We start from the raw sequence: 27509 nt of genomic DNA on the forward strand, positions 1-27509 counted from the left end.
TTTTAAAATAAACGCTACTTTGTTCAGTAATTAGTATTTCTAATTATAAGGGATACTTCCGTTTCCTCACACATTCTCATTCCATCATCAGTCACTTACCTTAAACTGAAAGTTTTGATTTCAGTTTCTATAATGGAAGCCTCTTATTTAAGAACAAATAATCACTTTCCGTCGGTGTTCGTTATTTAAAGATTTCACTGTAATTCCTTAGATCCGTGCTCTGCTCTTAGCCATTTTGTGCGAATAGTGAAGCAAGCAGTGCTATCCATGGTTCTAAGGTGATCTAGAAATGATGAGCTGATGTCATTGAATAAGCCTGTCATACGTCCCATTAAAAAAAAAAGACAGTCCCGATTTTGGACCCGAGTATCAGCTTATCAATATCAGCAAGATGTAACGTTCAGTGTTTAAGAAAAGAAAATTATATTTCCTAGCCCTACAATATATGAGTAAAATTTCATTTACCGGTACTAATTTTCTTTGCATGAATCCCTAATTATCATCATCACCACCATTCTTTTTTGTAAGAACAACATTTAATTTTATTGTCATTCCAGAATGCGCACTATTATTTCTATGTAGGACATTGTAGATTCATGATTTTCTTTCGTCTGCTAGATTCTTAAATAACATATTATTTGGGTAGCATTTTCAGATAAAAAAAATCTCATGTAAATGCAAAACACTTATAAGAGTTCTCCAGAAGCAAAAGGTTTCCTGAGAACAGATTGCACTACAGATTGTTCGTTACTTCTTTGTATCCATTTCAAAATGCAGTGAAAATGTTTCCAAAAAATGTATCGTGTTGTAAAATTTGGAGGAGGGTGGGGTAAAGATGTCCCGTATTTCCATGAGAAAAATATGGCAGGTTTATCATTGAAGAGAATAATAATGAATTCGAAATAAAATTTTCAAATGACAACACGACTATGACATTACTGGATTAAATATTTGATTTTGAGAAATTAAGCGTGTTCTTCTTCATATACAGTCATGGTCATAAGTATTCGTACAGTGCAAACGTTGAAGAAAAGACACTTGTTTCTGCCATTAGGTAAATAATTAGACGCATGTGTTGTGCGAGACATATGCTTCATTCAGCAAAGAATATGCACAAAATAAACGGAAAACAAAACATAGATTGATTTGCTACAACAATGAAAAGAAACAAACAATATGCACTATGTGCTGGACATAAGTATTCGTACAAAAAACGAAAAGTTCTCTGGTTATGAATGACAAACCATAAATATCTTCCATTAATACTTTGTATACATGCCTCGCTTTCGAATAACCTCCCTCAATCTGTTGGGCATTGAATGAACAAGAGACGAAGTGGTTTCACGTGTAATATTCTGCCACTCTTGCAAAAGTATATCTTTCAGTCTAGTTTTATTAGTTATTTCATGTTTTCGTATGCGCGTTTCCAATTCACTCCACAAATGTTCAATGGGGTTCAGATCTGGGGACTGCGCTCGAGTTTTCAGGGTATGAGGCGTGTGGTATAGTAACCACATACGCACAAACTCGGCGGTATGTTTTGGGTCGTTGTCCTGTTGGAAGTAATAATCTTGTCGAACACCCAATTTATCCACACTCTTCTGCAAATTTCGTTTTAGGATGTCTAAATATACATATTTATCCATTGTTCCGTCAATAAATACAAGCTCTCCAACGCCCGCGGTAGACATACAGCCCCAGACCATCACCCCTCCACCACCATGCTTAACTATCGCTTGTATATTCTGAACCTCAAGCTCAGTATTGGGTCTTCTCCACACTAAAATTCTGTCATCATTGTAGAAAATATTAAATTTACTTTCATCTGTAAACAATACCTTATCCCAAAAGACTACTTTTACTTACATTCTCCTGTGTAAACGTTAAGCGCCATTTCCTGTTTTTCTTATTGCTGAATGATTTTCGTCTCGGTACCCGCGCTCTGTACCCAGCTCGATTGAAAAGTCGCCGAATAGTTCGTGAGGACACTTGTTTCCCGAAGTGTTCATGTACATATGCCGCTATCACTGACGATGACACTTCCGGCGTTTTCTACATAATTCTCAACACTACCCGTGTTTCCCTCGTAGTGAGCTTTTGTTGACGACCCACACTTTCACTGTTTATGTATATTGTTTTCCCTTTATATCGTTCTACTATACACTGTACAGTCGAACGACTTCTGTCCATTATTTCTGCGATTTGTGAATACGATTTGTTCTTCTGAAATAGTGATAGAATCAGTTTCCTTTCCTCGGGTGTGGTTTCTTTCCTTTTCCGCCCCATTATCTCTTTCTAGGTTACAGCGAACACCACCTCACACTTCACCTGACACTTCGAGCGTCTCAGTAATGACTATCTAGTCTCTGCCTGCTGGCACTACTGATTTGATGGTACTTGTCTAGTATTATTCTGCGGTGTACGAATACATATGTCCAGGCAAATATCGCTCTGCCCACGCATTTCCTTTATTTGTACATTCCATAGTAAGGATATTTCTACGAATTCGTGTTGCGTCTAGTCTTCCAACTCCAGAGACATGTCTGTGTTGGAGATATAACTCTCTCATTCACCATTTGCCTGTCAATGCATTGTTAATTCTGGCGCAGGTGCTGTATGAATACTTATGTCCAGTACTGTACCTTCATGTGGATTTTGTTAACGTCGCTTCGATATTTTGTGACTGAGCGAAGAGAGGAAGGAACAGGGGAGCGATCCCCCCAGAAGAAGAAACTTTATTTTATATATACTGTAAATAAAACCCATCCGAGAACTCTTAAAAGTAACTCTAAGTAGCAGTATTACGACCTACTGCCCTCCCAGAAGTTCGTCCTGTATCCGCCCCTGGGAAGGGATAGACTTCCCCCACACATTGATTTGCATTTCGCCATTTATCTGATGCATTAAAACAGTTTTGTACCTTGTGCTATAAGACTTAAAATGTATACTACTGGTGTTAAAATTCTAGTATTGCTATCAATAATTTTAATGGGGTAGGTGAACTTACTTTCCTCTAACTGGTTATTCGTAGATCATTTCGAGAGACTGAAGTACAAAGAAAGAAAAATCTGTGCAAAACGTAGGAATTTCTGTTTTCTTAAGAAACAAACCCTAAACAAGTCTAGTTTTCAGGGAATGACGTGATTGTGATGACATCATCATGTGAGACTGACTAGTGGAAAGGACGTCATGGTCAAAAGTTGTTCTGTCTTCTGAAAGCAGCATTCTGCACACGTTACGTAAGGTGGTCATCGGGTCATGAGAAGGCGTTCATGTATTAGATGACGTCATCATCTTAGAGGCAAAACAATTTCTTTAATAATAATAAAAGAGCTTCACACTGTATGATTGAAGTAGTTAAAGAGATGCGACTGGAGGGGAAGGTTTTGCATGACGAATCATTTCGTGAAAGTTGGCTACATTTGGTTCCGCTGCATTTCAACCAGTGCCAGAAGAGAGATTGAGTAGCTAGGCTTGTAGTTCTATAGTGGTGTTTATCTGTTGGTTCGTTTATTATTTGAAAACAAAATTTCAATAATGTAGTACCTTAAAAACATCGATTTGTTGTGCATCATTATGGAAGTAATATTGTGAGCACTAAAACTTCCAAAGGAATCTGTGAATCAACGAGTTTTCCTTGGAAATGGAGCCAAGAATGATGACGTCAACAGTGCCGGAGAGCAGGTGTTTTCTTGGTAGGTGTCGCTAGTGTAAGACTTCCAACTGAAACGACCTTTTTAACTGCTTTTGTGCCGAAGAATCCCACCAGACTAGTGAACTGAGTGAGTGGAAGTGCGTAGAAAACGTAAACATTGACAAGACTATGAAAATCAAGGTGTCTTTTACAGGCTGTAGAGACCAATATTTCCTGTTGACGAACCATAGTTTGGAAATCTTCCATGAGGCTGCCAAGGCTGTCACTTCGTTTGTCTTTACCATCAGTCATGCGCAGGTAAGAAACAATAATATTTTAAAAGTACAGCCATGCCTTGCCAAGTTGTAGTTTGTCAGTAATGAGGACATTTGGCGTTATTTATTGAAGGAGGTCGATGGACTGTTTTGTAACGTATTTCTTTTGTGATAAGCATGTATACATGGATATATGTGTGTGGCATATATACCCCGCAAAGATTTAACAGCATTCGTAACATTCCAGAGTTGCTCGTCACAAAAATTTAGTTAATTGCCTCGTCACGTTTGTGTGTGATAGCATTTTAAGCAGTCTTGTAACTACAATAGCCCAAGATCGTCAGAGAAAATACCTTACAGCCAGTAGCGTACGCAGGAATTTATTTTGGGAAGGGTCCAAACTCAATATAAGGGTATTTTATAGTAAACTTCCTAAAATTAGGCTAAATTTACACAAAAGTCGAAATTTCAGGGGGGCGGACCCCCAGGACCTACCCCCTGCGTACGTTCCTGCTTAAAGCAATATCTCGGTGATCTTTTGATCAGCTTGCAGTTCCTGTCATATTTTACTAATCAATTTAGTAAATTCTTTTGCAAGTAAATTTGTTTAAAAGAATTTATCAAATTGCCCCGCTTTTAATACCATTTAGTAAATTCTGGTATGTACTCTTAATTGAAATTTAAAATTTTTCAAGCAGCTGATATAGGCTATTAATAGGAGGTAATTCCTTAGATCAAAATAAGATAAAAAGTTCGTATGGACCTGTGAGGGAAAGTGCATAGTTTCAGAGCTAGGGCTGCCCAAGCTCACGAAAAAGCCAAATTTCAAGAGGCCCTATTTCGAATTCGGGAAACTGAGGATTGTGGTCCTTATCAACGTAAAGGAAGTCACGCATACGCAATCCAAAAATGCATATTTCATTAATGTTCAATAGGTGTACAGAGTATTCCATACAGGGTAAAATTCGCAGACATGCCATCAACCGAATTTTGAGATATCCTCTGACTTTATAATTGGTCCAAAGTAGGCAAACGATAAGCCTTCATAGCAGTGAAAACGGAATCCTTTAGCGCGGTGTCGGATGTGTTAAGGATCGTCAACAGCACGGTTTCTCGTACTCGGGATAACGCATGCTGCAATGTTTTCTTTCATGTTTATAAGTTAAGAAAACGTGAAATATACCGTAAGGAATTACATCGCATCACACGTTATTCCAAAAAAACACACACACAAAAAAAAAAAAAAAAGCAGCTGCCGGTTCCTAACACTTCCGACTTCCCTCCGAAGCATAGGATGTCCACTGTTTTAAGCTTACCTCTTGCCTACTTTGAACCCTCCTTGAAATCAGGGTATGTCTGAAGATTCTATTGAGAGCATATTTGAGAATTACACCCTGTAGGGAGTACCCTGTACACCTATTGAAAATTGAAATATGCACTTTTGGATTGTGTATGCGTGGTTTCCTTTACGATGATAAGGAACACCATCCGCAGTATGTGGAATTCGAAATAGGGCCTGTTGAAATTGGACTTTTTCGCGACTTTGGACAGCCCTAGCTCTGAAACTATGCACTTTTCGCCATAGGTTTTTCTTTTATTTTGATGTGAGGAATCAGCTCCTACAGTTTGTCGGTATAGTTCATTAACACTGCATATATATATATATATAATATTAAACTCGTTTTTTGGCACGTATCCCCGCAGAAGCCCACCAGCCAGTGACTGAGAGTTGGAAGATGTATAGCAGTAAAAATGTTACAGAAACATTTTCAGAAGGAATTGTGAAATTTCCTAGAAATATTCCTACGAGTAATGTTAGTAGTAGCATGCAGTGGTGGTGGTGGTAGTAGTGGTGTGCATAAGCCATCGTGATAACTTCTCGCAAAGTTGTGTGTCAAGCACACACCCGTAAATATTTTATTGAAAGGGGTCTAGAGATTTTGAGGCATACAATGCTACAAGGCGTTACGTGTATTTAGTATTATACCCATGTTATTCTCCACCCGAAAATACGATAAGAAATAATTGTTAATGCTATCTATATTCTCGGAAAAAATATAGAACTAAATTGTTTTGTATGGACTCCCGGGTGGGTGCACCCTGAACTAGTTATTTTATACCCTTAGAAAACGGTAAGTAATTTCCAAGTGCTTCGATCTATACGAGAAAATGATATAACTAAGTTGTTTTTGTATATAAAAAAATGTAGTACAGGTATGATGTAAACTCGAATCTTCAGACTACTTCCATCACTTCTCTGCTAAAACAAGTAGTTTCATTACGAAACTGCAAATGTTTGTTGAGTTATTAAGATTGAACTGAGTGCTGACCGGGTTGACTCCCTGAGTATGCCCCCAGTGCGATGAAGCCCAAGTATATTATATAAATAGAGTTCCGACTTTTGGGGAGATAGTCCGGACCCAGTGGCCCCCCTCTGTGGATGTCCCCTGGTGTGTGTTGTAAATGCTTATAGATGACATCAAACTAAATAAGATTTCTTATGATTATAGCGGTCTTGGGAGTTAGGAAAAAGAAATGTTACGGTTAAAATTACATATATTTTCGCTCTTTTTTTTTTTTTTTTTTTTTCAAAATACTTATTGGAGAAATCATCAAAATATACTAAAATTTCTCATAAAAAGTAATGAAATATAAGTTTCTGGTAAAACTGAATAACTTAACCTTTGAGATTCCTTCATTCTTGTCAAATGATCTAAGCACGTTTTTACGGATTATTTGAAAGGCAATATACACTTATTATTTGACAGTATTGATCGATGCAATGGCGTTATTTTACTTGGTGTTACAATCTAAATACTAAAAAATCACTCAAAGAATTTTAGTATTCTTTGAGCAGTATTTTGGAGAAAAAAAAAATACGGGAAGGGACGAGAATTTAGCTTCCAAGAACGGGACACGTATGAATCATTGGGCGGGAGGGGGGATTAAAGTTCTGATTCCCAGGTTGCATTTTGGGCGCCAGCAGTTTTCAAGTTACAAAATACCGAAGTAACTCATTCAAAAGTTCCAGTCACGGTCTAAAAGTTCCCAGTGTGTGTTGGTACCAAAAATAGCACTCTACACAATCATTTTAACGAAAGAGTAGAATGTGCTCAAATCATTCATATTTTGAATAACACGGGACAATTTGTGAGTCAGAAAATCAGACCCGTGAGAATCAGGAGAAAATAGGATAAAGATTGAAAAATAATAAAAGGGACTGTCCTAGTTAACACGAGATATCTGGTCACTTTATCCTTAATGATTCCTATGACATCTTTGAAAATGAATTTGTGGGCACAAAGTTACGAAGTTTTGAACTACTCCATTGTTGTATCACCGTTGTTGCCGTCCAGTAATCCTCACATCGATGGTTCACTCATTCATAACGCTCCTTGGCTTAGGTTATTTCGTGTGAACCAGTAGGTCACTGTTGTATGGTGTATTTACAATATATTGCAAATAAAAATCACGTAAAGAAGCAGTTTCTTGTAATCTGTTACTCTATATCATCGGCATCGTGTTTACAATGACGTATCGGAATCAAACTCGAGATTACATCGGTTGACAACGTCATATCCGTGGGCTTTCTCATAGTACTCAGTTACCTCCAACATTCTCATTTCATCTATTCTTCCATCATTCACTTGTCTCCCTTGTGCCCTTAGGTCAAAATCGTGAAACGTTAAACTAAAGAATTTCATTTTTCGAGATTTCATGCATAGAAACCAATTTGCCAACAATTCGGAGCCTTACTTACTGAAGCATTAACGGCGAGAGAGGCCGGTGTGCTGATTGGATATCACCTGCAGAGGCATGAATGCTACAAGGCGGTTGTAGGTCCTGACAACCATTAAAGGTTGTCCAGTTGCACCTGAAGTGTTTTTTTTAAAAGTACCGTACCAAGTGAACCTAAATACACAACCACTCTTTCATGAGGATTCAAGTAAACAATAAGGGGCCGCGGTGACTCAGTGGTAGAGCGTTCACCTCTGGTGCTTGGGGTCCCAGGTTCGATCCCAGCCTCCGCCAAGTGAACTTTGTGGTGGACAAACACCGTATGCGTGGGTTTCCTCGGGTTTCTCCCGTTTCCTCCCACTTTCTTCATTCCACCATTTCATTCATTACTCATCATCACCGTCTCCTTTAGCCTAACCGGCATAACCGTGGGACGTAAAACTCAAAGATTTCATTTCATTTTTTCAAGTAAACAATACAGCCTTGAGTAATCGCATCAATTTATCTTATCAATACATATGTCATCAAAAATTTAGAAGATTGCGAACAGTAAAGAGTACTAGTGAATTTAAATTTTCATTAGTCTTGACCCAAGTTTTGTCAGTGCAACAACTTAGAATTTCATCAGAAATCAGGAGCAGAAATTTCATTCGATGCATAGCGCTCTGCACCACTTTCACATTCATCCTGTTTCAGCAATAATATATTTTTATTATTGAAATGCTTCCGACGAAATGAATTTCAGGTAATTGTCATGAGCCATAGGCCTATGTCATGTGAGTTCAAATTTGAACAAAATTGGAGGAAAGAGTAAAGCCAAAATCTGAAATATTAGAAAAGGACCTTATCTTTTCCATGCTGTTTTACAGTGTGTCCGCGTGGCGAGGGTACTCGTAAATTGGATTTTTTTTTTCTTCATAATGTCGCAGTGACGAAAGGAATATTTGGATTCAATTTGTCTGACAGAATAGGGTGTTACCATGCATGAATCTTTGTAAAACTTACTGTTTATTAGTTATCGTTTTAGTGTTAAACAAGTTACTGGTAGAGGAAGAAGTCTTCTTTTTGATGCATCTGACCAAGCAACAGGTTTAGTATTCAGGAAATCCTGTGGAGCATGTCGCAAGTTGTTTGAGATTTGATGTGTCATTGCCTGTCCCCATTTCCTTCATCAAGGTTAAGAAAGATATAGACGGAGAAAGATCATGGATATTCTCAAGAAGTCACATCTTTTGTGTAGTATTTATAGTATACGATATGTAATTGTCTAACATACTAATTTTTACTAGTTTCTACATGACCTTTAAAAGTTTTGTAGTCTGCATAATAAAACCATAGTGAAGTAACAAATATTTCAAGTGAAAATTATTTTTTAAAAGTAAATATCAGGTGTTGCTAATTCAAAGAAAGTATTTTGAGTTGAGAGAAAACAATCACTTTACATACTTAACCCCATTTGACACATCTAGGTCAAAACAATGCAAAAAAGAAGAAGAATGTCCTGAAGTATTTACGGAATGAAAGTTGTACCTTTTACTACTAAAATTATGAATGCTGTGTTAGAAAATCAATATTGAGTCGCTGATGGATGTTCTTAGTTGAATTACTTATCACAGATGTTAGTAGAATTTGCCGCCCATAGCATACATAGGTATAATCATTTCACATGTGGCGTTACAAGTAAATTTGAATTGAAGGTTGTTCTGTAAACAAACTGAATATGTCCCTCTAATATACATCTGGTGTTTCTCAAGTACAAAGAATGACTACGATACAGTTTTAGAAAATGTTTTCTCTCACACATGTAGAGAAAATAGTATATGTGGTTGTAGAATATATATATATGGGTGTTCTGCACGAAGACAGATTCAAGCTATTGGCCTAGCGGTTGTAAGACAGGCCAGTAGGGCAGAGAGTAGAGTATCCAGTTGTTTCGTGGATCCTATTAAAATTGAGGCAGATGATTAATGAAGGTGAATAATTATGAAAGAATTGGTGGAAGGAGATTGTGTTGTCCTCCACAAGCTCACTTAACCTCAAGTTGAACCAGGGACGCCACACACTAGAGGTAAGCGTCCTGCTACTGAGCCAATTAGGTAAAAGTTCGAAAATCGAATGTTCGTTGGGAATCTCTCTCTCTCTCTCAGCGCTGTAACTTCTGGGTCAAGTTAATATTTGGGCCATTGAAAAAGTTGTTCAGGCCCCCTGCAAAATTCGAAAATAGGTCCCTTCTTTCCATCTTTCTCTTACTCTTTGTGAGCCCCCGGAGCCTGTGGGGCCTCCTGCACGGCAAGGTCTGCGGGGCCGTTTGTTACGCCCCTGGGTCCGGTCCATACATGACAAATTAATTAAGGGGACAATATTGACATATCTCAAAGCCATACGAATAAATATCATTTCTAGGGCCCCTAATAGTAGACATTTTTTACTGGAAGGAACCTAAAACTCATTTTTGTTTTGTTTACCTTCTGTGTGCTGTTTTTATTATGTAATGTAGTGAGCCTCTTTGATGCTTCATTTATAATTTCATGTTCGTATCGTATCTGGAGTAAGAAGATTTTGTCTTAAAGTGGCCCCCCCTCGAACGATGGGAAGCTTCCCTGGAGGAGCAGTTTCCCTCCACAAGTTACAACCCTTCTCTCTCTCTCTCTCTCTCTCTCTCTCTCTCTGTGTGTGTGTGTGTGTGTGTGTGTGTGTGTGTGTGTGTGTGTGTGTGTGTGTGTGTGTGTGTGTGTGTGTGTGTGCATATACACCCTGTTTCAAAAAGAATATACGTATTACGAAGAATTATTTTGTACAAACTATCGATCGCTGCGCCTCGGCTCGGCTATTGGAGAAACGAATACATAGTCTAGTTTATATTAATAGCCGCTAGTCAGTTGTCTTCTGTTTTGCTTGGTAACCGTCATATATTTAAAATGGCTACTCCGCAGCAGAAATCATTTTGTGTTCTCGAGTTTCCGAAGTGCAATTCCGTGATTACAGTGCAAAGACGTTTCGGGTTAAGGTACCAAATTGATTCTCCGAATGGGTGGAACATTCCCAGATGGTATTGAAAGTTTGTAGATACAGGATGTGTATGTAAAGGAAAGAGTCCTGGCCGCCCTCGTGTTCCTGAAGAAAATGTTGCACGAATTCAAATTGCTTTCCAACGTATCCTTCAAAATCAACTCGTCGTACCAGTCAGGAGTTACAAGTGCCAACAACAATAATTTTGCGTGTTTTGAGATGTCGGTTGGTTATGAAGCCGTACAATTTACAGATGTTACAAGCTCTGCATCCTGATGACAAACGCAAACGTGTGGCATTTTGTAACGAGATTCTGGATGCTATTGACAATGATAACACTTTTGCACGACGCATCGTGTTCAGTGATGAAGCGACTTTCTGTGTTAGTGGTCAAGTAAACAAACAAAATATTCGAATTTGGGACCTATAGAACCCACATACAGTCATTGAACATGTACGAGATTGGCCAAAAGTCCATGTGTTTTGTGCGATATCCCGATCATCTGTTTACGGCCGATTCTTCTTTAATGGAAACACGGTTAACAGTCAGCAGTATCTCGCTATGTTACAAAACGGGTTGTTTCCGAGGCTGCACGAAGACAACTTCATTTTTCAACAAGACGGGGCATCCCCTCACTGGAGTCGCCAAGTGCGTGAATATCAGTGAAACTCTACCGAACCGTTGGATTCATCGTCAAGGAGCTAGCGACGTAGCATGTCTTAGCTGGCCTCCATGGTCACCGGATTTAACACCCAGTGACTTCTTCCTGTGGGGTTTCGTTAAAGATAACGTTTATATACCACCACTTCAACAGAACCTGGAAGAGGTTGAAGAACCAGATTCGTGTTGCAATAACATCAGTGACGCAGGACATGCTTGCCCAAGTATGGGAGGAATTTGAGTATCTATGTGATATTGTTCGTGTCGCTGGTGGAGGACATGTTGAACATGTGTAATTTGAACTTTGAACTGTAATTTGATCTTGAGAGGTTCGCAAATATGTGTGTAAAATTTCATATTCGTATGTCTTAAAGTTTAATAAATATATGCATTCGAAATACGTATATTCTTTTTGAAACGGGGTCTCGCTCTCTCTCTCTCTCTCTCTCTCTCTCTCTCTCTATATATATATATATATATATATATATATATATATACAGTAGAGCGTCGATTATCCGAAGTAATTGGGGGACATCGGTGTCTGGAAAATTGGTTTGTTCGGATAATCGAACTGTACATGTTTATTTGCCAAAAAGAAGTACTGTACAATAAATTTATTCATAAAAAGAAGTGTGCTGATTGTTGAAACAGCGACTGGCGGCTTGGCTGGTCAGCAGCGCCTTATGAAGGCCCCATTAGAAGCAATGTTCCGCCAGCGGTGGCTCAGTGCGGCGACTACTGTGGGAAACTTGGTTTGGGAGTGAGGGGGATGATGGACGGTAGGGTGGGAGAGTAACAGGTGCGAGCGAGTACACAGTTCGGTTAAGCGGTCATTCGGATAATCGACGCTCTACTGTATATATAATAGAGAGTGGAAGGTAACAACACCAAAAAACTTTGGGAGGTGTTTCCTTATATAGAATGAAAGAAAACGTTCTAATAAACATGGGTCGAAAAACTTCTTCTTTCAGAGTTATGAACCGCCGAATATTCGAAAAATCACGTTTCAGAACTCCCTGACTTAGAAACTATAGGGCCTATCCCAAGCGGTTTAAGGAATTACACAGGAAGTAGTATGTACTCTGTCTAAATATCTATGTTTCAGAATTCACCGGTACCAGGGAAAGGAGCGCGCCGTTAGTACTTAAAGGAGTATCCCCATACCTCAACTTCTTTTTTACAGTTCGTTTCGCCGATAACGGAACGTGGTAAAACATGGATATTTAGATAGAGCGCATACCAGTTCCTGTGTAATTCCTTAAACCGCTTGGGATATGCCCTATAGTTTCGAAGCCAGGGCGTTTTGAAACTTGATTTTTCGAATTTTCTGCGGTTCATAACTCAAAAAGTCGACTTTTTCGACCCATGTTTATTAGAACTTTTTTTGTTTCATTTCATATAAAATATTATCACCTCAAATTTTTCCGGTGTTGTTACCTTCCACCCTGTATATATATATAATATGTGTGTGTGTGCGCGCACACACACACACAATCTCCGTTGGGTGTGTCAAACCTTGGATGAAATCTGAATAATGGTTCAGATTCCGATTTAAACAATAGATTTTATGTAATTTATCTTCGGTATCGAAAAGAGACGTTAAACTCTAATCATGGCCTACTAGATAGCGCGCGCCTTGAGTGCACAGTGCCCCGGGTCCGATTACTAGTAAGAGAGCATTGAAAATTCTCAACACATTACAGTGATTCGAATTCCATTTTAGCCTGTAGGTCCACGTCTTTTATTGCTTTGGTGCTAAATGGTATGCTACTTTCCAATCCAAGCAAATATTGTATTATACGTATTGATAGTTCAAACTAATTCTGATACTCTTCTACTTCCATGATCTCGCCTTTCTTATTCTTAATTCCTGCTCCTACTCACTCCCAGACTTAACGTTTTATCCTTAAGTGGAGATCATACGTGCAGGTGCATCAAAACAAGGCATTTTGAAACATGTCATTCTCGGGAGAACACCTAAACTGCAATGAAAAATAACGTTGGGAAGTTACAAAATCTTAAGTTTGCTTTACAAAATTAAATTCCGTAACATTTTGGCAACATTGTCTTTGAGTCATTTAAATAACTGGAAAGAGAATAAAATATATTCAATCCGAACTCTAAATTATAGGGTCAGTGAAGGTAATAATGAGACAGATTTCACAACTTTACCACGTTACTCAGCTTACCTTAGTTTTGAAAGCAGTTATCCTAAGCAGCAGTTTATGGTGCCAATAAAGTAAAAATTTGCTGTCAAGAAATTTTCCTGTCATCTCGTAAGTTGATGAGTAAATGTCAAATTTGTGCTGTCTCATAATTTCCCTCCAAGAGGCTAATTATGAGACACCGGATAGGTAATTATGAGACACCTGTTGTCCGCAGTTTTCTGTATGTGATATTGAGATATGGAGGAGTCCAATTGTGAGTGAAAGAAGTCTTTGTTATTTTGTGCTTATTACATAAAGATATACAAATATGTAGCTGAGTTACAAGAAAATAACCAAGAGAGAAAGTAGAAATAGCTTCTGATATTATTCCAATACTTTTGTGAGTTTACTATTATAGGCGTATAGGCTAATAGCCTATATTAGATAGGCTTATGAGACAAATTTAGACTAGTTTCTAGGCTCTTCACTGAGAAAGAACTTAGGCTACTTCTACATATTTCTTTGTTTTAGTATATTGATATGCAGCCTAGGCTATTTTCAACAACATAATGTACAGGGCTTGAAAAATCTTGCTTGCAAGTACTAGCCACACCATTTTGCAGTCACATTGTCTTTACATGCCAAATGTGAGAAAGTGGTCGCCACTGGCGAGCAGGCGAGTGGATTTTTCAAGTCCTGATAATGTAGGCCTACAATTTTGAAAGTTACTAAGAAACAAAATTATAGGATTGCCTAAACTACAGGGTACAGAGTTACAGGTTTTTAAACAACATACTAGCATACACAGATAGATTCCAGTTATTTTTCAAATACATTAATCTAGTATGCGTCTTATAATTACCCTCTATATAAACAAAATGAGATACAACAACAAAAAAAAAAAATGTGTAACTAAAACAAAAGCACAGGGGACAAATTCAACTTAACCTATATCTGCTGACGTACCAGGCTTCCACCAACACCCATTAGTTTTATAACAATGATATTACTGCACGAGTAGATATAAAAGTTAATGATAGGATTTCAGATTTCAAAACAGATTTTTTTGAATGAATTTGTTAAAGCAATTGATACATCCGAACTTTTGTAAACTGAAACTTAAGAACGTAGACAGAGCATTGTGAAGGATGTTACTGAATGCCTGTGCTCTTGATTTGTATTTACCTACAGTGGATGAAGATTGGCGAGGGGTTCTCATAATTACCCTCTATAGGCAGGGTCTCATAATTACCCTCACTGACCCTATGCTGTTTAAAACTTTGTCGATATACCTAGGAAGTACGTGATCAGTTATGATATTCGCCCTCCTTCTGTGTATTCGCCTACGACTACTATCATCCGAGGGCAATCTTACACTATCTTTCATAGCGTAACATACAAGGAATTCTGAGTAATTTCATTAATTTCTGTTAATATTGAGTCGAGACTGAGCTTGGTCTTGTTTCGGCATCGTCTCGAAATTTTGAGACGAGCCGAAACTGAGACTCAGACTCGTAACTATCCCTAATGTTACCTTTCCCCCAACGGTGCTGATGAGGCCTGACCTTAAATGAGATCGGGAATGTCATTATTCTTATCAGCGACCCCAAAAAAAACTATGGATTCGATATTAATATTGGTCATTTTCGATAATTTTTATGTCTCCCCCCTCCCATTTTCCCTCAGTGTGCAAGGAAAGTCTTACTCCCACAGTGGTTTTTTTTTTTTTTTTTTTTTTTCTGAATTGTAAGTAGTGTGTGTACCAAGTTTGGTTGAAATTGATCCGGGGGTTCCAGAGATAGGCTGAAACATACATACACACATCCATTTATAGTTGAAAATAGGATAGCTACTTGAGACGTTTTAAATTTTTTTGTCTTTTCATGTTGTTTCCGGTACTTAAGACTTTCAGGCATTCTAACGATTTTTTTTTTTCTTTGTCTAAATGATACTTATATCCCATGTTTCTTCTAGACATATTTAATCCGGAAATTACCCTTTCCCGAAGCTAAGACGAATTGCGATTGCATGTCATTTTTATGGAGAGCATTTTTTTTAATACTAAATAATGTCCCAATCAGTTTCTTCCCCGTTTTTTGAAAGGTGTTTACTTACATAGTTTGCAACAGTATTTTTTTACAAACAGAAGAAATACCACTTGTATCACCTCATAATATTTTTTCCCTAATAGAAACTATCTAGAGATCTGGAAATGTCATTGTTCCATACAAATAAGAATGTAATAGTATTTGTACAGAGAATCAGTGGCGTACGCAAGGAGAGTTTCCAAGTTTTAACCCCCTCCCCTTTATGGGGCGTTTACACTTAGTCGATTTGCGTTCGATTCAGTTGAATTGACGTCACTTTCAACTTAATCGACCGTGTAAACGGGAATTCAACTTAATCGCTTGTTGATCGAAAGCGACTAATCGACTGGCAACTGAATTGAAAGACGTTCTGTTTTCTGTGGTTGAAATAATTGAACACATCCATCGATCTGATTCGGCCTAGTTGCTTCGATTTAGTGGCAAATGCAGCGAGTCGATTTAGTCGTGCTACTAAATCGACCAAGTGTAAACGCCCCATTAGCAAGATCTTATGTCAACATAAACATTTACAATGTGAAGATATGTATACAACTTGGAACTTTGTCCCCTTGACGAGAATCTGCGTACGCCAGTGCAAAGAATAATTGTTGATTGTACAGCTTATAAGAGCTCCTGTAAGAAAATTTCTATTTATTTTTTTTTTCTCCGGTTAATAAAAGGATTGCGCATTCATCCGAGTTAGTCATTTCAACATCTGATCCAACCTTTATGAAGAACTGTTAATTTATTTAACTTATGTGAATCACCAAAATATGTGACACACAATTTCAAATTTAGCGTGAAGGACTGTGACTGTCTGTTGCGTTCTATTTCCGAGGGTATTTACCTCTATTTCTTGCGCATCGTATGTTGAAAAGGTGAATGGCACAGCTACTACTAGAGAACGCCAGACCTTATACCTGCTAATGAAACAAAATTAGCGGTATGAATAGTTGTTTACCTTTCTCATGGTGGATTTGCTTGTTCTTTAGTCCTCGAAGTAACGAATGTCATTCTCTTCACTCGTTTAGTTGAAGAGCAAGTTCTTAATGTTCATTTGCTTATTCAAGTGGTATTAAGTTCTATAATAAATGGTTCCTGATTATTACTCATTGTCAGAATTGCTCAAAAAGCAATAGCACGTACGTTTTGAAAAATATTACAATTGACAAATTCTTACTGGCGTACTGTCGGGGGTATTCTGAACCAACAATAGATACAATCATCCTCTTCCATATTATGGGCAATTACTTGTTCCGGATTAAATTATACCATAGTGCTTAACTGACAAGATAATAGTTTGTGAATCGCAAAATCACTATTTCGATTCCAGTTCGCTTCAGGCGTAATAGATACGTGATTTTGGAGAAGCCATGGTGATTTGGTGGTAGAATTATCGCCTCAATTGGGAGAATATCTTGGTTCGATCCCAATGATTTTTCTTGGTTTCTCCAACATGTTTGTTTCAGCAATTCTTCCACTATCATTCCGTAACGTTTATCCATCAGTGCTACTTTACAAATTCTTTATTCACAACCATAGACGTATAATATTCAGCAGCAGCAGCGTGTGTCCTTGGGTGAGCCGAATAATCAAATTATAATACCGCAAGAAAGTTGCGAATTAGGCAGACTAAAAAGGGGTAACAAAAAAAGGGATAAAAAGTAAATAAAATCGGTTTATATGTTCTGGTCGCGCATGTGTTCTAAAGTTTGCCAAAATTTGGAAAAATTTACATTTTACGATACATTTTAAAATTAGCCTCCTCCCAAATGTAATAGCTGTAATTCTTATGTTAGAACTACAGAAAATAATGTTTAAATATTAAGTCCTTCTTAATATTTAATCAACATCATTGCCTTCAAAGTTAATGAAATTTTGAAAAATAATTTACAAATAAAGTTCAAACAGAAAAAACTTTTTTTGTTTCCTTTATTTAATAAAAGTTTAAATGTTTGAAATAAGTTATATAAGGTATGTATATAATATCGTACAATTTTTTTTTTTTTTTTTTTTTTTTTTTTTTTTTTTTTTTTTTTTTTTTTACAAAACTCCATAAACTTTAGAGCACATGCGTGACCGATTTTATTCCTTGTTTACTCCTTTTTGGTCTTCCTAATTCACAACTTTTCTACGACTTGAAAAAAAAAATGAATTTTTTCGGCCTACCCTAATGTGTGCCTCTGTTCGTAACCATTTTCATATGACCAAACTTCGGAGTAGATTACCAACTAGAATACTTACCACAAATCTGACCTTGATTCTTAGTTTTTTTTTTTTTTTTTCATTGTTTTTTCGAATTCTGTACGTACCATGGTATCTTTTATCATTCTTCAAAATTTACGAAGCGTCGTTGGTTATGAATCTTAGAGAATGTGTAGTAGGTTAGTGTTTATTAAAACTCTTGTAAAACTCATCTGCGTATAACAGTTGATATGAAATGTATTACTTCCTGGATATCGAACATATTCAAATAATTTTAATAAGGCATCTTTGCGAATAAAGCCGAACTGAATTAGATTCATTTCACTTGTACTAGGCAACAAACCAAATGCGTTTGTAGAGCTGCATTCTGATCTTGCGGATGTCATAGCCATCTATTCTTCTATGAAGCATCACTTTTTTCTTTCATCTTGTTTATACCTCACAGACTTAACAGCTGCAATAAAAATTCAACGTGTACCAGGAACGGAAGTCCGGTGGCTGCGAAGATATTTACAGCAATGTTATTAAACTTAGCTTCCGGAGCAGTCCAAGTAGTCAGAATTATGACTTGCCTATCAAGTTGGAATATTGGTCAAAACTATTAAATTTGAAATTAATTGCATGACGTTGAAAATGAAAAGAGATATGTTGAGTATAGTTTGTTAGTTTAGAATAATGATATAGAAAAAATGTTCATACTATTTTTTTTTTTATTAATAGTTTGAGTGCGGTGAATTTTGTAAGGATCAAGTAATCATTATAGTTGTATCATAACCCGATATGAAATTTAGTTAATGGAAAATAGCTTCTTTTAAAGTGACTGATAAATTCTCATGTATTTCAACAAAACGCCCTTATCTATGATTTTTAGTAAGACAGGTCTGAAAAAGTAATATTGCTAAGCGTTAACATGCTCGTGAGATTTGGCAACATTGATAACATTGCTTTTATTATTTGATTTTTTTATATATCAGATAATAATAAATATACCTAGATTCAGCTCATATATGCAAAACTTCTTTCTTTCAATCCATTTGTCATGGTTGAATATTTAACAAAACAATCGTATGTATATGTGTATATATATATATATATATATATATATATATATATATATATATATATATATATATATATATATATATATATATATATATAATATACACTTTTTGTTACAGTGTTACAGCGTTGTAACTGGCATTAATTGCCATGTGACCATTCCACGAACTAATAAATAATGCATTTAATTTGAATTAAGATAAAAATGTATACTCAAAAATAAAGCTCGATAAGTTGTGATTCTGTTAAGGATAAGGTTTAATGTACTATAAAAATTAACCTATTATGTTCTTAATCTGGAGAATTTTATTTTTTACAGAAAATTTATATATATAAAGCATTTGCGACAGCATCTTGTGTTTTATAAGTTCAGTTATTTACCGTGTATGTTTCAGTGTCAACACTGGATTGCCTTCTGTTCAAGGTATACAAGTCTTTTTCAGTGTTATCGGAAATTTTGTACTTTTCTTATTACATACATATGACCAGATATCTTATCACGTATTATACTTGACAATGGCTACTTCCTTCCTGTACTCACTGTTTTCGTTGTATGGGAATCGACAGTATAATAAATGAAAAGAGGTGGGATAGGATATGTGATGATTTTTTTTTGTTAGACATAAACACTCGTGGATGTAATTAGTGCAGTGCTGACGTGATTGGCAGGATGGTTGGCTAAAATCATTCGTGTTAGTGGACAGTATGTCATCCAAGCTAACAGATTCAAGTTCTCAAGTGAAGAGCAGACAGAAATGGAAGGCTATTTTACAGCCTTTAATTATGCAGCAATTGAATCTGAGGTACTTGAATCGGTTGTCTTCATCACTAAGGCAACATGAGAACAAACTGTTGTCGTACTTTGGCCTAAATGAGTTACATAGTATCATTCGAGGAAGAACTCGAAATATAGAGCAAGAGGAAGAACGAAGTGCAATAATGTTAAGGTAAGGCAGGAAATATTGTGAAGGTCGTTGACAGTTTGTGATGGTATGAAAACATTGGGCAAGTTTCTAACAAAATTCTGAATTTAGGGTAATAAATTTTGTAAATAACGAAGGTAATAAAGTATGTTTCTTAATGGGTGATACTCTTCAAGAACTTTTTTTTTTTTATCTGATCTGTATAGTTGAGTGTAGTGATTGACAAAAACTGAATCCTTGATTAGATTGAATTACATACCATTGCAAATTAAATACCAGTCCAGTGCTTAAAATGAAGAAGAGTCATAATACAAACTGCATTCGGATCAATCAGTACTCGTTCTTCATTAAATTTTGCCTTGAAAAATCAATGATAAGGACGCTTTACCGTACAAGTTCAACCGAAATCATCCGATGTGAATCAAATTTGTAACTATGCGTAGTTTTTACTAATAAAGCAAGTGATTCTGCTAGATTATTTCACCCCCATTTATTCACTCGTCGCAAGTTTTGAACACTGCCGAAAGTGGAACAGTATTATTTAGTGGAAGTAATTTGCTTTGGTGAGGTTTGGTTTAATTAATAACTGAAAAATAAATCTATTAGCTAAGTAGATGGTTAAAGTACTGTCAGTTTTTTTCTCTATAAGTTCTAGGTGAGATAACGATAAGAAAACTACTTTTTTGAAAATAGGATCATTACGTATTTGCATTATAACTGAAGTATAATTTCCGACAATTCGAAGTATGTTTTAGGGATTGATGTAGAGTTAAGAGCCATATTAAGGGCACAGGTGATAATCCAGAACCTCAAGCAAAGACTCCATATTGAATGCATAAGGCAAGCAGTTTGCTCATTTTCAGAATGAATCTTTTTAAATTTGCTGTGCGCACAAATGTAGAAAAGGTTCAAACATTCAGTCTAGAGGTCTACTTGTCCTAGTCCGATCCATACGACAGCCAAGGACGAAAAAAAAAAAAGTAATATTTCCCGAGCTTTTTTAGGCAGATTACAGAAAAGTGAACTTAAGTCTTTTTAGATCATGTCTCTCTACTAGGGATAGAATGAAATTCCCAAACTTGAAGCCATCAATTTATCCAGGGAAGTTAAAACCAAACAAATTTAAAGAAAATATTACCGAGGCCTGCGAGACGAATAATAAGTTCCGTATTGAAACAGAAAAGTATATCTATTCGTGATTTATATTTGTCAAATGCTTTTGTATTCAAAATTAATTATTCCAACTATCCTTATTATATATACAGGGTGGACTATTTTATGCCCGTGTAACTTCTAAATTAATCAAAAAACGTTGAAATTTTGTACCATGCAAACATCGGCAAAGGGGACATTGGCATACCTTGTGCGATACCACAAGGTTAACAATGTTGCCAACTCAACATAAAGTATTTTTTAATGATAATACATTAGATTATTACATATTTCAAATTTAGGTGTTAAACTAGAACTTAAATTAATTTTATTATTCAGTGTTGAAAAATGAGGAAGCTACAATATCACAAACATCCAAATTATGGTCTCCTATATAGCAATAATAATGCAAGTGAAACGGACGGAGCAATGTACACTCATGTCCAAAATTATTGTCGCATGCGTATAAATGTGTTGTTATGGGAATATAATTTGATAACGAATTCGCTCAGGATTGCTTATAACGTTAGTATGTGTCTAATCAGCAAAGACATGTATGAGGCAAATTTCATGTCAAAAGAGCAGTAAATAAGAACAAATAAAACGAAAATAAAACTTTCTTGTCCATCTAGCAACATTTTGTTTTACTCATTCTAATTTTCGTATTTATCATTCTTTTCCTATGAAATTTACCACAAACATACATTTCCCGATTATACACACAGTATTAAAAGTGCCCTGCAAAATCATTATCAAATTATATTCTTACAAGAGGACAGTTATAAATATGCGTCAATCATTTTGAACATGAGTGTACATCCAAAGTACTTCAGTGTCTAATACTATGATCATGATATGATGGATTTCGAATGAATACGAACAGTTACAAACGATTGAATTTTTTTTTCAAAATTCTTGATTTGGAAAAACTACTGACATAACTATATCTCAAAAGAGGTGTTTCACCATTTTTGTTTGTATTTTCTCCTAGAAGGGGGGGGGGAGATGAGACATAATATTGTTGTTATAGAATTACCATACCTCGAAATTCCTTAAGGGTAGAGATATGAAAATTGATATTTAGTCGTTTAATTTCACTTCTTTAAAAGGAAAGAAAAGAAGGTGGGTTTTGCAGTTGTTACAAAGATCGCCATATCTCTGAATCTCTTGAGATTATACATACGCTAGTGATATGGAACTTGGTATAAGAGTATAAACTCCTTATTCAAATCAAATTGGCATATGCTACAGTGTTTCCAGAAATTCCACTTTTAACGAGACAAGTGTTTTTTCAATATACGAAAATGACTTTGATGTTGTCAATCTCACCATGGGAAAACGGGTGAATCGTTTAAATTGAATTTTTGAACACATTTAACACTTGTGCCGACATAGGATTTTATCTCACTTTGAAATGCATACTCAGGGCCGGCGCGAGGGGGGGTCGAAGCGTGCCACCGCCCAGGGCGGCACGTCTAGTGGGCGGCAAAATTTGGAAAAGAAAAGAATAGTATAAAAATATAATGGTTCGTAATAGGCCCACATGGAAAAATAAAATTTTGTTCACCTGAGAATGTAATTAAACTTAATTCACTCACATTCAGGAAAATATTCACTCAGGAAATTCAAATCATTCCCCCTCATTTTTAATGATCAAACTACTAGCTACATGTATCTCGTTTAAGATTTCCCTTGCAACGGCGTAGATAAGATTTTCAAATAGGGCGGATAAGATTATCAAGTGTCTTTATATTGCTGCTAAATTTTTAATTTCTGTTAGCTTTTATTGTTTTTCTATATATTGTTCTTGTTATCTGTTTTACTTTATTTATTCTTTTATTTTCTTTTTCATTTCTCCTTTTATTTAGCAGCACTTTTGTTTATTGCGCTCTAATCTTTTAACCTGTTTCTCTTTACATGTTTTATTCGCGAGCAACCGTTTAAATCGTGACGGGGACATATAGCCTTGATGCTGACGTTCCCATTAAATCCCCTATTCAATCAATCAATCAATCAAGTGTCTTTACATATATATATATATATATAGATAGATAGATAGATAGATAGATAGATAGATAGATAGATAGATATTTTCACAAAAGAGACACTGACCGAAGCTTAAAACCCACTTTATTATAAATTATAATTTGTAACATCCTTCTTCAGACTTCGAAAATAAATGAAAATACAGATGAAAATACAGTTACAGTTACAAATTATAATTTAAAATAAATTATAAAGCTTTGGTCAGTGTCTCTTTTGTTAAAACAATCAATCCAAAGCCATGAATAATCTTACTATATATATTCTATTCAGCAATATTCTAACGCTCCACTACAAGTATGCAAAAGGTGCAATCCCACTTGAGACAGGAGGTTCTAGCCTACAACACCTAGAGACATTTAGGTTCTAGCAGCGAGTTTTTAACCAATTTACAAATTCTTCATATCTTATCAACAATATATATTTTAGAGAACACGTTATATATAATTGTTTTAAATTTAAGCAATATAAGATTGACAGTGTCATGGCCGAACACATTAAAAGAACCATGTAACGACAAAATAAATACCACCATTACTAAGGAAAAGATGTTCAAAATGAAATTATTCCAATTCTTAGTGAGTGAATTGAAAGTAAAATACTGTCTTTGTTGAGAGCTGCAACATATTATAGTATAATACTAAACTCTACACCATTATATCTGGTACAGAGCAAATGACAACAATCGTTTCGTACAAATTACAGGGTTTGGTACAAAACCTCGCGGCCAGAACCTCGCGGCGACAACCTCGCGGACCAAAACCTCGCCTGGCCAAAACCTCGCCTCCCAAAACCTCGCGGCCCAAAATCTCGCCAGGCCGAAACCTCGCCTGGCCAAAACCTCGCCGCCCAAAACCTCGCGGGACAAAATCTCGCCGGGCCAAAACCCCGCCTGGCCAAAACCTCGCCGCCCAAAACGTCGCGGGCCAAAATCTCGCGGGGCGAAAACCTCGCCTGGCCAAAACCTCGCCACCCAAAACCTCGCGGGCCAAAATCTCGCCGGGCCAAAACCTCGCGCCCCAAAATATCGCCATACCCAAAATCTCGCCTGACCAGAATGTAAATGTTCCAACAGATGATAAGAATGACGGTATAAAAGACGCTGTTTCAGAAGAAGTATCACGGGTATTTGACCAAGTCCCTCGATACCATGTGAAAATTCTATTTCTGTATTAGAGGATTTCAATGTGAAGGTAGGGCCACAGGATGTTTTAAAACTGGTTATAGGGAAAGAAAAAGGAAAGTAATGACAACTAACGAGGTTAGTTTCGTGAACTTTGGAACATCCAAAAACTTAAAATTTTAACAAAAATCTAATAATATTTATGAAAATATGAAACAATATATGAGTTTTTACGACGTCCCTTGATTATGTCCTATAGGTTAAAGGAGACGTAGATGACCAGGATGAAGGAAATGATCGAATAAAGAAAGTGGGAGGAAACGGGAATAACCCGAGAAAGCCCACGCACACGATGTTTTGTATATTATTATTATTATTATTATTATTATTATTATTATTATTATTATTATTATTATTATTATTATTTGTAACGTGGAATTGCATATTAGGAAACACATTGGGTAAATTTTAAAGAAAAGTTTCATTCGCGGCGAGGTTTTGGCACGGCGAGATTTTGGGCGGCGAGGTTTTGGCCCGGCGAGATTTTGTCCCGCGAGGTTTTGGGCGGCGAGGTTTTGGCCACGCGAGGTTTTGGGCGGCGAGGTTTTGGCCCGGCGAGATTTTGTCCCGCGAGATTTTGTCCCGCGAGGTTTTGGCCACGCGAGGTTTTGGCCCGGCGAGATTTTGTCCCGCGAGGTTTTGGGCGGCGAGGTTTTGGCCAAGCGAGGTTTTGGCCCGGCGAGATTTTGTCCCGCGAGGTTTTGGCCGGCGAGATTTTGGGCGGCGATGTTTCGGCCGCGAGATTTTGTCCGTATACCCAAATTACATACAGTAATGAAGAGTGCTTTGTAAAAATTTGCGAACACTTTCTTGGTTTCGTACCAGTAACAGACACCACTGGTCTAAGACTGGCAGAAGTAATAATTAAACAGCTAAAGGAAATGAACTTCCTATCGAAGACAAGAAGGGTCAAAGATGTGACAATGGTTCCAATATGAAAAGCAAACATTCAGGTATTCAGAAGAGAATATTAAAATAAATTCCCAAGCCTTTTATATTCCTTTACTAAACTTTGTCGTTAACGATGCAACCAGAACACCTCAGTCCACCGTTTCATTTTTTATATAGATAAAAAAAAAAAAGTTTATGACTCCTTTTCTGCTTCAGTTCAATGTTGGGCCATATTAAAGGAACATATTAGCAGCCTCACTTTAAAACTATTCAACACCACACGGTGGGAGAGCCGAATTGATGCTCTAACTCTACTTAGATATCAAATAGGAGAGGTTTATGATGCCTTACTTCAAATAAGTAATGACAATAGAACAAACAGAATGGTCGCCTGCGATTCTCTATGTATAGCAAACCAGCTGCGTGGCTTTACTTTCTTTGCTCACTCGTTATCTGGTATGACTTTTCACTCCACATAAACACAGTAAGCAAAAGTCTCCAAAGCATTGATTCTCATGTTTCGGATGTAGTTTTTTTTTTTTCTTCAAAATATATCTAAATACTTTTGAGACGAGCAGAAATTATGCATAGTTTCAACCTTAGTTGATGCGATAGAGTTGCCATCAGTATTAGATATGGATTATCCACGGATAGGTAATACAGTACATGCTCGAAGTCGAAAGAAGAGGAGACAGTTTCAGTACGAGGCTGAGGATGAAGCTATTGAAGATCCGCAAAACAAAATACAAGATCGATTTTTATTACAAAGTTTTGGACGTCATTGTGTTAGCTTTAAGAAAAAGGTTTGGGCAACTTAAAGATCACAGCGAGTATTTCGATTTTATTTACGATATAAGTAATCTGAAAGATATGCCACCTGAACTTTTGTCTGAAAAGTGCCTGCGTTTTAATGCGCGAAGAATCGAAAGACGAACTGAAACTATTATCGGCTATAATTTAAGCCTAAAAGTTCAACAAAAGAGACCAAAATTAATTAAGGAATATGACTTTGCTCCCAATGTCAGTGTTGCACTTATGATTTTGTTTACCTTACCAGTAATAGTGGCAAGTAGAGAAAGAAGTTTCTCGAAACTTACTCTAAGCTTATTAAAAACTGTCTACGTTCTTCCATATCTGAAACACGCTTAGGTGGTCTAGTGATGATATCAATGGAACACGAATTGGCCGAAACATTGGACTACGCGAATGTGATAAAGGAATTTGATCATATCAAAGCGAGAAAAGTTGTTTCAATTAAGATATGTAAAATTTGTGTATTTCTATTGTATTTTAGTACGCTATAAGGCTTAGGCTAATCACTTACTTTTGCCGTAATATCTGATTCACTAGCCCTATATTATATTCATGCTCCACATTGTTGGAAACACCTTTTGATATAAACTAAGCTTAAAAATTAAAATTCCTAGTCGGACTAAAGCATGCATATATATATATATATATAATTTTCTGTATGCCCTGCTGTATATCACGTACAGCGAAATCGATCATACTGAATATTGTGTCATGTATGGAGTCATTTAAATATTTCGTAAGCATTCAAGAGAGGTAGTTTAATTTTTTGTTTACTTTTCCTTTTCATTCATATTTTTAAAATAGGGTATCTTACTTTTTCTTAATGCCTGAACGTCCCCTGTCAAAATAAGGTTTGCGGATTATAGAGGCGGCATTTGAAAGTACCGCCCAGGGCGGCAAAACTGCTAGCGCCGGCCCTGTGCATACTCTAAGTGGGAGAGAGGTTTAAATTTTTCGCAAAAAATAATGCTATAAATGTATTCTTGCACGAGATGCAGGCCGTAGGCTAATGTAAAATATAATATAATTTTAATTTTCAAGTAATACCCTAGTTTAAACTAATTATATTATAACTTGTAAATTTATGTAATTCGTGCTGAAGATAAGTCAAAAAAAAAATCGACCCGTTTACAGACCTTTAACATAAGCAGACAATACGTAATTATTTACGCTTGTACATCAGCTTCCGGTGGGCGGCTGGATGGATAAGCATGTAAGTTAACAAACAAGTGTTAACTGGTGAATCATCTGCATTGTGTATATATAATCATGTTGGTGAAAAAGAATGAATGAGTCAAGACGAACATCCTTTCTCTTTCTGAAATGATTTAGTCACACTAGAAATTGGTGTATTAGTTTATCTCGATACTAGTTGATTTTCAGTGTTGCATGTGGTTATTTAAAACAAAAACTTGAAACTAATACTGTTCAAGTTATTCAAATACCAGAAGTTTTCCAAATTTTCCCAGGTTTCTTTTTCTTCTTTCTTTCTTTTTTTCTTTCTTTCTTCAAGTTGAGAGAAAATACTTTGTAAAATTAGTTAATTTGAGTTCCGTGGATTAAGGAGTGGTCCTTTCGCTTCCTCTATCACAAGGTCAACTCCAGTCAAGGTGATTTAAGATGAATCCACTCGTGGAAAATATCTCCAATTCTTGACGTCATCGGTCGTTTGGCAGCCATTCGATAATC

The 27509-nt window shown here is 36.5% G+C and overlaps 1 protein-coding gene across 5 annotated transcripts in view; it reads left to right on the top strand.

The window, feature by feature from the left end:
- Positions 1 to 27509, top strand: part of LOC145693608 (phosphatidylcholine:ceramide cholinephosphotransferase 2-like) — a 391824-nt gene that overhangs the window by 333557 nt on the left and 30758 nt on the right. The window contains exon 1 of one of the 5 annotated variants that reach the window (XM_081769779.1): positions 3212 to 3952. The exons of the other annotated variants lie outside the window; for them this stretch is intronic. Within the exon in view, the coding sequence (XP_081625905.1) occupies positions 3900 to 3952 (53 nt within the window). The 5' untranslated portion in view covers positions 3212 to 3899. Of the gene's footprint in view, positions 1 to 3211; positions 3953 to 27509 lie in introns of those variants that run through there. 5 annotated transcript variants of the gene reach the window in all.

This window comes from Thermobia domestica, chromosome 1, assembly GCF_964235325.1.
Source record: "Thermobia domestica chromosome 1, izTheDome1.hap1.1, whole genome shotgun sequence".
NCBI classification, from domain to species: Eukaryota; Metazoa; Arthropoda; class Insecta; order Zygentoma; family Lepismatidae; genus Thermobia; species Thermobia domestica.